The 14274-nt window shown below is 41.5% G+C and overlaps 1 protein-coding gene and 1 long non-coding RNA gene across 21 annotated transcripts in view; one reads left to right on the top strand and one right to left on the bottom strand.

Moving 5' to 3' along the window:
- The window catches only part of LOC124858137 (NACHT, LRR and PYD domains-containing protein 12-like), a 102303-nt gene that overhangs the window by 39721 nt on the left and 48308 nt on the right, over positions 1-14274 (top strand). For 2 of the 20 annotated variants that reach the window (XM_047350009.1, XM_047350002.1), the window contains exons 7-9: positions 1141-1317; positions 7949-8119; positions 10122-12070. The exons of 16 other annotated variants lie outside the window; for them this stretch is intronic. In XM_047350009.1, the coding sequence (XP_047205965.1) occupies positions 1141-1317; positions 7949-8119; positions 10122-10131 (358 nt within the window). In that variant the 3' untranslated portion in view covers positions 10132-12070. Of the gene's footprint in view, positions 1-1140; positions 1318-3062; positions 3237-7948; positions 8120-10121; positions 12071-14274 lie in introns of those variants that run through there. 2 more of the 20 variants (XM_047350004.1, XM_047350005.1) reach the window with 2 other exon arrangements.
- LOC124858194 lies at positions 12226-14202 on the bottom strand. Its single transcript, XR_007035769.1, has 3 exons — positions 13744-14202; positions 12646-13173; positions 12226-12540 (listed from the first exon to the last, which is right to left on the bottom strand). It is a non-coding gene; the product is annotated as an uncharacterized LOC124858194 (long non-coding RNA).

The following is a 14274-nucleotide window of genomic DNA, read 5'->3' as shown; positions in this document are numbered from 1 at the left end:
GAGGACACTTGGTGCTCCCGTTCTCCTCCTCTGTATGAGGCTACGAGCTCCCGGTGCTGCTGTTGCATCTCTCAGTAACATCTACAGAGAGGGTGGATGATCTGGACTGGAAGGTGGAGGCATTGTTAGGCTTTAGTGTCCCTGCCCATCAGCTCCATTGTTAGTAGCTGTATGTTTGGGTTTTCATCCAGTGAATATTTTCCTTGTTTTAATGACCTGTGGTCAAATGGTTTTATTAGAAATAAGAAGAAAAACTGCTGATAAAGAGGAAGATAGAAGACATGAAAAATACTGCTGGTTAATTTAGTTTAATGTTTTTAATCTCTTTAAACCTACATCAGATCAGTTTTCCTACATTTTCTCCAGGATGACTTTAAAACAGTTCAGTTCATATTTCTGTGAATAATTTGATAGAATTCAGCTGAAAACAAAGTTCATATCTTCTATTCTAGTACATATTTTCCTGAGTTTGTCCCTGGACTTGGAGCCAGTGTTGAATTGTGTCCCTCTTTGTAACTGAGTTGGACCCCCTGATCTAAGGTCAGAACAGGACAACATTTGGACCCCCAGTGTGTATAAATCCCCCTCATGTGAAGCAGGTTAGAGGGGATTCAACCCAATTTAGAAAAGTGAATTTCAGCTCCTGTAATCTGTCTGACAGTAACAAATATATAATCACTGATTGATGCTTCAACACTTTTAGAAGCTCTGGAATGATTTTACTGACTAAAATACTCAAACACAAAATGTCTCAGTACCAGGTTCTGGTTCTGTGTGTTTCAGCTCTTTAAATCAGTTTTCAGCTAAATATTCTCAATGACATCATGTTTTTATGGCTGTGGAATAATTCAAATAGTTGAATTTATCTGCATTAATCTACATTTGTTCATATTTCTTCCAAAATTCCTCCTGACTTGTTTGTTTTCTGTGAAACTTGAATAATTTGGCTGCAGAACCTGAATTTGTATTGATGGAGCTGCTGGTGGAGCTGACAGAGTTTAAGAGCTGAAGTCAGCAGGTCTTTATTGAAGCAGCAGCATGTTGTCATTAATATTAATGAGAGCTCTTTAACTGGTTCTGTTGGACTGTTTTAACCTGCATCCTGTTGGCTTTAGCTCACATGTTTTATTCTTTATTCAGATTGTGGGACTGCAGTTTGTCAGAGATCAGCTGTGCTTCTCTGGGCTCAGCTCTGAAGTCCAACCCATCCCATCTGACAGAACTGGACCTGAGCTGGAACAAAGACCTGAAAGATTCTGGAGTGAAGGAGCTCTGTGGTTTTCTACGGACTCCTTTCTGCAAACTACAGAAATTGAAGTAAGACACCATGTTTTAGCTTAGTTCTGATATTTCTGATGTGAAAGTTGTGTTGAAACTAAACTGCAGACATATGGCTGATATTATACTGATCTACACTGAGGATCTTCATGGTAAAGTCTGGTTTCTTCTCCACTGGTTTGGTCTAGTTAAAGTTTCTTTCTTTTTCAAACTTCCTCCCATGATTTATTAAATAATGAGCAGAAAACATGAAACAACAAGTTGAATTTCAGTGTGGTGTTACAGCTATTATCCAGAACTTCCCAGAATCCAGTGGATTTAGAGCTGATAATGCAGGAAATTCCCACTCCCATTCCCAGCAGCATTATTTAATACTGTTGAGCCAACATAGGCAGCGGTGAGGAACGCAGGAAGAATCCCAGAAACTCTCTAAGACTTCAGTCCTGGAGAGGACACTTGGTGCTCCCGTTCTCCTCTGTACGAGGCTACGAGCTCCCGGTGCTGCTGTTGCATCTCTCAGTAACATCTACAGAGAGGGTGGATGATCTGGACTGGAAGGTGGAGGCATTGTTAGGCTTTAGTGTCCCTGCCCATCAGCTCCAATGTTAGTAGCTGTATGTTTGGGTTTTCATCCAGAGAATGTTTCCCTTGTTTTAATGGCCTGTGGTCAAATGGTTTTATTAGAAATAAGAAGAAAAACTGCTGATAAAGAGGAAGATAGAAGACATGAAAAATACTGATGGTTCATTTATTTTAATGTTTTTAATCTCTTTAAACCTTCATCAGATCAGTTTTTCTACATTTTCTCCAGGATGACTTTAAAACAGTTCAGTTCATATTTCTGTGAATAATTTTATAGAATTCAGCTGAAAAACAAAGTTCATATCTTCTATTCTAGTAAATATTTTCCTGAGTTTGTCCCTGGACTTGGAGCCAGTGTTTAATTGTGTCCCTCTTTGTAACTGAGTTGGACCCCCTGATCTAAGGTCAGAACAGGACAGCATTCGGACCCCCAGTGTGTATAAATCCCCCTCATGTGAAGCAGGTCAGAGGGGATTCAACCCAATTTAGAAAAGTGAATTTCAGCTCCTGGAATCTGTCTGACAGTAACAAATATATAATCACTGATTAATGCTTCAACACTTTTAGAATCAGAATCAGAATCAGAATCAGAAAAGCTTTATTGCCAAGTACGTTTTTGGACATACAAGGAATTTGTTTTGGCGTAGTCGGTGCAATACAATACAAATTAAACAGTACAAACATATCTACAATATAATATAAATATAAGTGCACAGTTTTAAGTGAGTGAGAGTAAATATAGAGCAGTATAAGATGCAAGAGCAGAAGTTCTGGAATGATTTTACTGACAAAAATACTCAAACACAACATGTCTCAGTACCAGGTTCTGGTTCTGTGTGTTTCAGCTCTTCAAGTCAGTTTTCCATGAAATATTCTCCATGACATCATGTTTTTATGGCTGTGGAATAATTCAAATAGTTGAATTTATCTGCATTAATCTACATTTGTTCATATTTCTTCCAAAATTCCTCCTGACTTGTTTGTTTTCTGTGAAACTTGAATAATTTGGCTGCAGAACCTGAGTTTGTATTGATGGAGCTGCTGGTGGAGCTGACAGAGTTTAAGAGCTGAAGTCAGCAGGTCTTTATTGAAGCAGCAGCATGTTGTCATTAATATTAATGAGAGCTCTTTAACTGGTTCTGTTGGACTGTTTTAACCTGCATCCTGTTGGCTTCAGCTCACATGTTTTATTCTTTATTCAGATTGTGGTTCTGCAGTTTGTCAGAGATCAGCTGTGCTTCTCTGGGATCAGCTCTGAAATCCAACCCGTCACATCTGACAGAACTGGACCTGAGTCAGAACATCTTGAAAGATTCTGGAGTTACGGAGCTCTGTGGTTTTCTACAGACTTCTCTTTGCAAACTGCAGATATTGAAGTAAGACACCATGTTTTAGTTTAGTTCTGATATTTCTGATGTGAAAGTTGTGTTGAAACTAAACTGCAGACATATGGCTGATATTATACTGATCCACACTGAGGATCTTCATGGTAAAGTCTGGTTTCTTCTCCACTGGTTTGGTCTAGTTAAAGGTTCTATCTTTTTCAAACTTCCTCCCATGATTTATTAAATAATGAGCAGAAAACATGAAACAATGAGTAGAATTTCAGTGTGGGGTTGCAGCTGTTATCCAGAACTTCCCAGAATCCAGTGAATTTAGAGCTGATAATGCAGGAAATTCCCACTCCCATTCCCAGCAGCATTATTTAATAATGTTGAGCCAACATAGGCAGCGGTGTGGAACGCAGGAAGAATCCCAGAAACTCTCTAAGACTTCAGTCCTGGAGAGGACACTTGGTGCTCCCGTTCTCCTCCTCTGTACGAGGCTACGAGCTCCTGGTGCTGCTGTTGCATCTCTCAGTAACATCTACAGAGAGGGTGGATGATCTGGACTGGAAGGTGGAGGCATTGTTAGGCTTTAGTGTCCCTGCCCATCAGCTCCAATGTTAGTAGTTGTATGTTTGGGTTTTCATCCAGTGAATATTTTCCTTGTTTTAATGGCCTGTGGTCAAATGATTTTATTAGAAATAAGAAGAAAAACTGCTGATAAAGAGGAAGATAGAAGACATGAAAAATACAGATGGTTCATTTATTTTAATGTTTTTAATCTCTTTAAACCTTCATCAGATCAGTTTTTCTCCAATTTCTCCAGGATAACTTTAAAACCGTTCAGTTCATATTTCTGTGAATAATTTGATAGAATTCAGCTGAAAACAAAGTTCATATCTTCTATTCTAGTAAATAATTTCCTGAGTTTGTCCCTGGACTTGGAGCCAGTGTTTAATTGTGTCCCTCTTTGTAACTGAGTTGGACCCCCTGATCTAAGGTCAGAACAGGACAGCATTCGGACCCCCAGTGTGTATAAATCCCCCCTCTTGATAAACAAGATGGCTCCGACGATGGCAGCCTCGGAGCTTCGCTCTCTTTGTTTTTGTATTTTGTGTGTTTTTATGTTTTTTGAGCCACAGTTCTGTGGTCTCGGGCCACAATCCTGTGGTCACATTCAGTAGAGAGGAACTTCTCAACATCAGAGAGTCCTCTCTATGGTTTTTTTCACCATCTTTCATCGATCCGAGGTTCACTGAGCTCCTGGCAAGCGGAGCTGCGGCTCTATATGGGATTCTGCGCTGAAAGCGGCGGAGGGGAAAGCGTGCTGGCGCGCTGGTTAAGCTCCGCAAAAGAGGACTTCGCACACCACTGCCTTCAATCCACCTGGCAAATGTCCGCTCTCTCAACAACAAGATGGACGAGCTGCTTCTTCTCACCGGTAAAAACACGGACCTCCGTGGATCAGTGGTTCTCTGCTTCACCGAGACATGGCTAAGTGAAAACATCCCGGACCGAGCACTGCTGATGCCGGACTTCCAGCTGCTCAGAGCGGATCGCAGCGCAGAGTTATCGGGGAAGAAGCGAGGAGGCGGAATCTGCTTTTATATAAATGAAGGTTGATGCAGAGACGTAAAAGTGCTGGAAAAACATGTAGTCCTGATCTGGAGTCATTTTCCATAATCTGTAAACCGTTTTATTCACTGAGAGAGTTTTCCTCGTTTATAATAATCGGCTCATATTTTCCACCGCATGGCTGCATTTCTGCCGCTGAAAAACATCTTGCTGAGCTGATTACAGACCTGGAGAAAAAATACACGGACTCTTTCATCATAATACTGGGAGATTTTAACAGAGCAAACCTCTCCAATGAACTCCCCAAATACAGACAGCATATTAAGTGTACCACCAGAGACAAAAACACACTGGACCATTGTTACACAGCTTTAAAGGACTCATTTCATGCTGTTACCAGGGCTGCTCTGGGTTTTTCAGATCATTATCTAATCCACCTCATCCCAACCTACAGACACAGACTAAGATCTTCCAAACCCAAGGTTCACACTGTTAAGAAGTAGACTGAGGAATCAAAGCAGATGCTACAGGCCTGCTTTGAATGCACAGACTGAACTGTTTTTTGAAACTTCAGCCACTGACTTAAACCAACTAACTGATGTGGCGACATCATACATCAGTTTCTGTGAGGACATGTGTGTGCAGACCAAGACCTTCTGACCCTTTGGGAACAACAAGCCATGGTTTACTCCACACCTCTGGAATCTGCGCAGGGAAAAGGAAGAAGCTCACAGCAGTGGAGATTGGGCGCGGTACAGGCAGGCCAAGAACAGACTAACAAAGGAGATCAAAGCAGCCAAGAGAAGCTACAGTGAGAAGCTGAAGAACATCCTTTCTACTGGTGACACTTCAGCTGTATGGACCGGTCTGAGAAACCTGACTGCCAATAGGAGCCCCCCCCCCCCACCCTTCCTGAACAGAGTCGTCTCCTGGCCAACCGTCTGAATGGCTTCTACTGCAGACATGACAAGAAGACATTCACACCTCAAATCATCTCCTCCACATCCCATTCAGGAACAAATTCTTCCCATAAAGCAACCAACCCCCCACCATCAGATCCTCTGCCTGCACTAAAGATCTCCGAGGAAGATGTAAATAGGCTCTTTCAGCGCATGAAAACAAAGAAAGCTGGAGGACCTGATGACGTCTCCCCATCATGCCTGAAAGCCTGTACAAATCAACTCGCTCCGATCTTCGCAAGGATCTTCAACAAGTCACTGGAGAAATGTGAGGTCCCCCCTCCTGCCTCAAACGATCCACCATCATCCCGATTCCCAAGAAACCCACCATCCTAGGATTAAATGACTACAGGCCTGTAGCCCTGACGCCTGTGATCATGAAATCCTTTGAGCAGCTGGTGTTGAAGCACCTGAAAAACATCACAGGCCCCCTGCTGGACCCCCTGCAATTTTCTTACCGAGCAAACAGGTCGGCAGATGATGCTGTTAACTTAGGTCTACACTTCATCCTGCAACCTCGACCGTCCAGGGAAGTACGCCAGGATCCTGTTTGTAGACTTCAGCTCGGCCTTCAACACCATCATACCAGACATCCTCCACCAGAAGCTCACCCAGCTCAACGTCCCAGCCTCCACCTGTCAGTGGATCAACAGCTTCCTGACGGACCGACAGCAGCAGGTGAGACTGGGGAGCATCTTCTCCCGATCCAGATCAATAAGTACTGGTGCCCCCCAGGGCTGTGTTCTATCCCCACTCCTCTTCTCTCTGTACACAAATGACTGCACCTCATTGGACTCATCCATGAAACTCCTGAACTTTGCAGATGACACCACTGTCATTGGACTGATCCAGGACGGTGATGAGTCTGCATACAGACAGCAGGTGGATCGGCTGGTACACTGGTGCAGTCAGAACTACCTTGAACTGAACCCACCCAAGACTGTGGAAATGGTGGTGGACTTTCGGAGAACACCATCCCCATACATCCCACTCACCATCCTCAACAACACCGTAGCAGCTGTGGACCACTTCAGGTTCTTAGGAACCACCATCTCTGAGGACCTGAGATGGTCATCACACATAGACACTGTTCGAAAGAAGGCCCAGCAGAGACTGTACTTCCTGAGGCAACTCAAGAAGTTCAACCTTCCACAGGAGCTGCTGGTCATCTTCTCCACTGCCATCATTCAGTCTGTCCTGTCTTCATCCATCTCAGTGTGGTTTGGTTCATCCACAAAACAGGACAGGTCCAGACTGCAACGAATAATCAGGACTGCAGAGAGAATAATCAGAGCTGACCTTCCCTCCATCCAGGACTTATACAGGACTAGGGTCAAGAAAAGAGCTGCTAAAATCTCTGCAGACCCCACACACCCTGCACATAAACTGTTTAGAGTTTTACTTTCAGGCCGCCGCTACAGAGCGCTGTTCACTAAAACCAGCCGCCACAGAGACAGTTTCTTCCCCCAGGCTGTTTCTCTGTTGAACATTCAATAGAGTTCAAAACAACAGCATACAGATGTTGCAAATGCACCTTTTTTATTAGATATGTGTATATTGTACATTGTACATTTGTATATTCTGTAATGCAAAAACAGAACAAAAGAGCAAAGTGTACCAGAGGCAAATTCCTTGTTTGTATAATCGAACTTGGCAATAAAGCTGATTCTGATTCTCATGTGAAGCAGGTCAGAGGGGATTCAACCCAATCTAGAAAAGTGAATTTCAGCTCCTGGAATCTGTCTGACTGTAACAAATATATAATCACTGATTGATGCTTCAACACTTTTAGAAGCTCTGGAATGATTTTACTGACTAAAATACTCAAACACAACATGTCTCAGTACCAGGTTCTGGTTCTGTGTGTTTCAGCTCTTCAAGTCAGTTTTCCATGAAATATTCTCCATGACATCATGTTTTTATGGCTGTGGAATAATTCAAATAGTTGAATTTATCTGCATGAATCTACATTTGTTCATATTTCCTACAAAATTCCTCCTGACTTGTTTGTTTTCTGTGAAACTTGAATAATTTGGCTGCAGAACCTGAGTTTGTATTGAAGGAGCTGCTGGTGGAGCTGACAGAGTTTAAGAGCTGAAGTCAGCAGGTCTTTATTGAAGCAGCAGCATGTTGTCATTAATATTAATAAGAGCTCTTTAACTGGTTCTGTTGGACTGTTTTAACCTGCATCCTGTTGGCTTCAGCTCACATGTTTTATTCTTTATTCAGATTGTGGGACTGCAGTTTGTCAGAGATCAGCTGTGCTTCTCTGGTCTCAGCTCTGAAGTCCAACCCGTCCCATCTGACAGAACTGGATCTGACTCTGAACAGCCTGAAGGAGACAGATGTTCAGCAGCTGGAGGCTCTTAAAAATAATCCAGACTACAAACTGAATGATGTGTAAGTAGATGTTTAGAGTGAGTCCAGCTTCTGTCAGCAGTATTGTTCTGAACCCAGTTAGGATCAAAGCAACGATCCAGTATTTCTAGTAAAGCTGTAGCTTCTCAGTGGGAGGAGAATGGTGACAGGCTTCCTGATTGGACACAGAGACAACAATCAGCCAATCAGATGAGCCAGAAGCTTGTTGTGTTCCTGTGTTTGTGTTGATGTGAAGATGACTGTTGCTGTTGTGTTCATGTCTACAGGAAATAAAGCTGGATTCCAGCTGACAGCTTCCAACATGTATAGAGACAGTGGTCCTCATTCATCAGACTGTGGTAACATCAGATCTGATCTCAGACTGTTTGTTCTCTCATTTCAACAGGAAACAACTGATCAGGTTCATCTTTGTCACAGCTCTGAGATCAGTCTGACTGCAGCCTGGAAACCACTGGCTCTTATTTCACAAACCATCATTACATTTAGTGACCATGTGGTCTTTATACAGAGTAGAAGCTCTGCTGAAGTCCACTCATCACATCTGGACATGTGTCCTTCTGTCTTTAGCTTCATCCAGATGTGTTCAGGGACAGCCTCCATGTTTGTTTGTCAGCTGATGTTTCAGAAACAGATGAGATGTTCATCAATAGCCAGAGTGACATGTTGACACTCATATCATGCTGTTACCAGGGCTGCTCTGGGTTTTTCAGATCATTATCTAATCCACCTCATCCCAACCTACAGACAGAGACTAAGAGCTTCCAAACCCAAGGTTCACACTGTTAAGAAGTGGACTGAGGAATCAAAGCAGACGCTACAGGCCTGCTTTGAATGCACAGACTGGACTGTTTTTGAAACTTCAGCCACTGACTTAAACCAACTAACTGATGTGATGACATCATACATCAGTTTCTGTGAGGACATGTGTGTGCAGACCAAGACCTTCTGCACCTTTGGGAACAACAAGCCAGGGTTTACTCCACACCTCAGGAATCTGCGCAGGGAAAAGGAAGAAGCTCACAGCAGTGGAGATTGGGCGCGGTACAGGCAGGCCAGGAACAGACTAACAAAGGAGATCAAAGCAGCTATGAGAAGCTATAGTGAGAAACTTAAAAACATCCTTTCTACTGGTGACACTTCAGTTGCATGGACCGGTCTGAGAAACCTGACTGCCTACTGGAGCCAACCGTCTGAATGGCTTCTACTGCAGACATGACAAGAAGCCATTTACACCTCAAATCATCTCCTCTACATCCCATTCAGGAACAAATTCCTGGTCATCTTCTACACTGCCATCATTCAGTCTGTCCTGTCTTCATCCATCTCAGTGTGGTTTGGCTCATCCACAAAACAGGACAGGTCCAGACTGCAACGAATAATCAGGACTGACCTTCCCTCCATCCAGGATGTATACAGGTCTAGGGTCAGTAAAAGAGCTGCTAAAATCTCTGTGGACCCCACACACCCTGCACATAAACTGTTCAGAGTTTTACCTTCAGGCCGCCGCTACAGTTACTGTTCACTAAAACCAGCCGCCACAGAATATTGCATTGTAAATTGTAAATTTGTATATTCTGTAATGCAAAAACAGAACAAAAGAGCAAAGTGTACCGGAGGCAAATTCCTTGTTTGTATGAACGAACTTGGCAATAAAGCTGATTCTGATTCTGATGTAGCAGCAGTAAATCATCACTACAGTGTTGGTGCAGAAATGAAGCCTTCATGACTCTCAGCAGTTGGTTTCCACTGTGGACTGGAGTGAAACCTGCAGAGGAAACAGACTTGATGCTAAAAGTGTGTGCAGGTGTGTGAGCTTGGAGCTCAGTGTGTTCACTCCAACACGTTAACATGAGAGCTGAAAGGAAGCTGGCTACGCTCCACAGCTGCTCCACAGCTGCTCTGAACAGGACTGAAGTCCCTGCTGCTCTTTATACTGGATGTGCTGCATCACTGACTGACAGCTGATGGAGAGAGGCTGGAAACACTCATTGATCTCCTCTGTTGCTCCTTCTTCTCTCTGCAGGTGGAGCTGATGATCTGATGAAGGAGAGAAGCTGAGCTGTGTCCTGATGATCCACAGAGGTTGAAGCTGCAGCAGTTTGAGTTTAAAGAGACTCTGACTGGATCATGATGATGAACTCTGAGTTTAGAGATTTTTATCCTGTTTATTTTATCATGTCTGTCATTTAGAGTCTGATATTGTTTGTCTCTTTAGATCAATGGAGACTAAGAAAAAGACACTTTAGAAAACTATTAGATAATTTATACAAAGAATCAAGCAAAAATGACACAAAAACATTGTTCCCTGGATAAATGCAGACATTATAAAACTCATGAAAGAATGAGATCCAACTCTAAAAATAACAAATAAAACTAAATCAAGTCATGACAGAGGATGTTTCACCATGTTGAGAAATAAAGTGATAAGATTATTCAGAAAAGCAAAGCCAGACGAGTGGTGGTGGTGCAGAGGTGAAGCACTCAACCCATATTCAGAGGCCTCAGTCCCTGTTGTGGGTTTGACTCCGGGTCCAGGCGAGCTTTGCTGCTTGTCTTCCTTCTCTCTCCACCCCTTTTCTGTCAACTTCCTGTCAAAAACAAAAAGAGAAATATAAAGGCCACTAGTGCCACAAATAAAAGCAAAGGCAGATTTCTTTGTCACAAAAATTGAAAAATCAAATGGAAATGTTAAAATAATATGAAATCAGCTAAGAAAAATGACCAGCCTAGAAATTTAAATAAATGAGCAACTAACAAATAATATTTCAGCTTTAGCAGAGGCATTCAATTATTATTTAATTGATTCTGTGGCTAACATAGCAAGATGTTTTACACCTGTGGATAAATACAATGTTTCAACAAACACAAGTCCACCAATATTCAGTTTAATAAATGTGACAGAAACAGAGGAATCACAGACCATTAAATCACTCAGACCATCCAGATGTTAAGATATTTTTGGTATGGATACAGTGATGCTCAATGAGCTCAGTACATCAGTCACACGCCCCTCACCAAAATGATCAATCTGTCTATTTGACAGAATATGTTCCCAAGCATGTGGAAACCAGCTGTTGTTGCTCCCATGTTCAAAGGTGGAGACCCTCATTCTATGGAGACTACAGACCCATAAGTATATCGCCTTCAGTGTCTAAGATTGTAGAGGAACTGGTAGCAAAATAAATCATCAGTCATCTAAACTCCAAACCCTTTGCTCTCCACTCTATGTAGTTTGGCTTTAGAGCTAATTACTCCACCCAGACTGCTGCTTGCTTCTTTACTGAAAACATCAGAGCTCTGTTGGGTGGAGGTGGGGTTGTTGGTGCTGTGTTTCTGGATCTCAAAAAGGCCTTTGACACTGTCAACCATAACATTCTGCTGACAAAATTATGCAGTTTTAATTTTTCCCCAGTTGCACTTAAATGGATTGAGTCTTATCTTACTGACTTCTCCCAACTTAACCACAGAACATTAAACCAGCAGCCCTTAGTCTGTCTACTGGTCTACCTCAAAGTTCTAACTTAGGACCTTTACTGTTCTCACTTTATATAAATGACCTCCCTGTTTGTGTTGATGTATCTGTTCAAATGTATGCTGATGACACTGTAGTTTATGTTCATGGTAGTAATATCTCACCAGGGGTCTGAGGAGCTCACTAACTCAGTGGATTTTATCACAGCCTGGTTGAAACACTCCTGCCTGCAGTTAAATACTTCTAAAACAGTGGAAATGTTTTTCACTAAATCCAATAGTGTTTCCAGTGTTGATAGAAATGTTATTAATATGCACTGTCCCTGTGATAAAAAAAAATAAATAATACAAAAAAAGATTAAATTTACTACATGGAGCATTTAGTGGCTCCATGTAGTTTTTATCTGAATTTGATTAAACTGTAAAGTTGATCTTTTTTCTCACTGATTCATTTTCAGCCTGTAACCAAGAAACATGAAATAAAACCTCAATTCAGATGTTTTCAGGCTGCATGTTTGCTTCATTGTGATGCAGTTTTTACATCTTTTTATTTTATTTTAGATGTTTGATGCAAATGTTGAGCAGCTCTTGTCATTTTATCTGTTGCTGCAAACATCTCAGAGAGTAAATGATGGTTTCTTTAATCAGATGATGAAGCTTTTCTTGATGATTTTTAATAAAATATTATTTATTTCCTTCTTTCTGACGGTAAAATATAAATTTGGTAAAGATAAAGTTTCTTCTTCTCCAGCAACTCCTTTGATAGCATTAGAAACACTTTCTGTAGCAGCTCAGAGACTTTAAGATCTTGTTTGGAGGATTTTCTCTGTTCTTCCTGTAGAACGGTTCTGGTTCTGTTGGATCTGTGGCTCATCTTACAGCTCTGCTCTGCTGAGGTCAGATCATAGATTTTCATCATGTTTAGGGCTGTGGAGGTAAAACCTTCACCCTGCAGCTCCTCATGAAGTCCACTGTGGATGTTGAAGAAGGAAAAGAGATTTTCTGTTTTCATCATAAATTCAAACATGAATGATTAACTTTTTTCCATATTTCTTGTCCTGACATTTCAGACGTACCAGAACTAGAAGCTGCTCTACAGAACCTGGATTCCTAGATCTTCCCCCTGTTACATAAATAACTTTAGAACATGAGAAAGACGACATCTGGCATCCGAGCAGAAAATCATTTTTAGATGTGTTGAGTTTTGAAGTTAAAGTCGTGGTTAAAATGAGGAGTTATTAAAATGATTCATTCATCAAACATGGATTTAGATTTAATAAAAACTGAATTGAATTCAGTTTTTAATTCAGTTCAGTTTATTTATTATTTATGTATTTATTTTTTACTAATAGTGGCTGTCATGTTGTTCCTCTGAGTTCTGATGGTGCAGCTGTAGGTCAGACCAGGATCATCATCTGAAACCATCAGAGAGCTGCTGATGCTGTAAAGCTTCTCTACAGTCCTCTGGACTGTGGTTCTGTTCTGCAGGGTGGTGTTGGATGGAGGGATGGTGGACCAGCTGAGTTCAGGTTCAGGGTAGATCCCCTCTGAGCTGCAGACGATCCTGTTTTCTTCCTGAGAGATGCTGACTTTAGAGACTGGAGCTGAAAAACAACCAGAATTAAATAAAAAACAAACAACAATATAGGTATTAAATATCAAAGAAATTAGAAATTACTGAAAAGTTCATTTATTTCACTAAGTTGATTTCCTCTCCAGCTTTGAGGCTACATGGTAGCATGCAGCTCTTCATGAAAATGAAGCTGCAGAAGGTCTGGAGCATTAAAACCTGAAATCAGGTTTTAATGCTAATTTTATTCCAGATAAATGTTGTATATGATTGTTTGTGCAACATTTCCAAGTCTAACGTTAAGAATTTAAAATATTTGAAAGATTATTTGAAGTATGACAATAATCTGGTGACAGAGCAGAGTTAAGGAGGACGCAGCAGAAACTGAAGATGGGTCTGTAGAGTAAAGAGGCTTACAGACAGAAGCTGTAGGAAAAACTCCAGCAAAATACCAGGGAAGTGGAGACGAGGATGAAGAAGATGAAAGTCAATAAACTGAACCTGATCTTCAACAGGTTCAGTTCACACGTCTCCTGCCCCAACCTGTCTTTGATCACAATTAGAGAAATCATATCAGAGCTGTGCTTTCCAGCTGTTTACTAACCTGAAGGTCATCTTTAACCTCAGTCTACTGCAGGAGAGGATGTCTGGACTGCCGGGACAACACCCTGTGTCGTGTCGGTACCGAAGAACGCCGATACATCTGGCCTGACCCGCTTTAGACGGGTCTCCTTCACAGCACACATCATGAAGGTGCTGGGGAGACTGGTTCTCCAACATCTGGAACCACAGGTGAGAACTGCTCTGGACCCGATAATGTTTACCTACCAGCTCCACCTAGGGGCCAAAACATTTAATTACAATCTTAAGATAAACAGTCTTTTTAGACCAGGGCTGAACTTCAGAAATCATAATTGTTCTGAATATGGAAATGGAAATATTCTTTATTTATATATTCTATTATTTAAAAACCACAACCAGTTCAGCTGAATGTTTTACTGGTTTTAATAAAAGAACATTTTTGATCCCAACTTGAGTTCAGTTTAGTTACAGTCTGAAAAAGTAACAAGGAGTTACAGAATTTAACAGAAACTTTTTAGATTTTGACCTCATTTCCTAATTATTTCATAATTTT

The sequence above is a fragment of the Girardinichthys multiradiatus genome, chromosome 21 (assembly GCF_021462225.1).
Source record: "Girardinichthys multiradiatus isolate DD_20200921_A chromosome 21, DD_fGirMul_XY1, whole genome shotgun sequence".
Classification (NCBI taxonomy): Eukaryota; Metazoa; Chordata; class Actinopteri; order Cyprinodontiformes; family Goodeidae; genus Girardinichthys; species Girardinichthys multiradiatus.
This window is presented reverse-complemented; position numbering and strand designations above follow the sequence as displayed.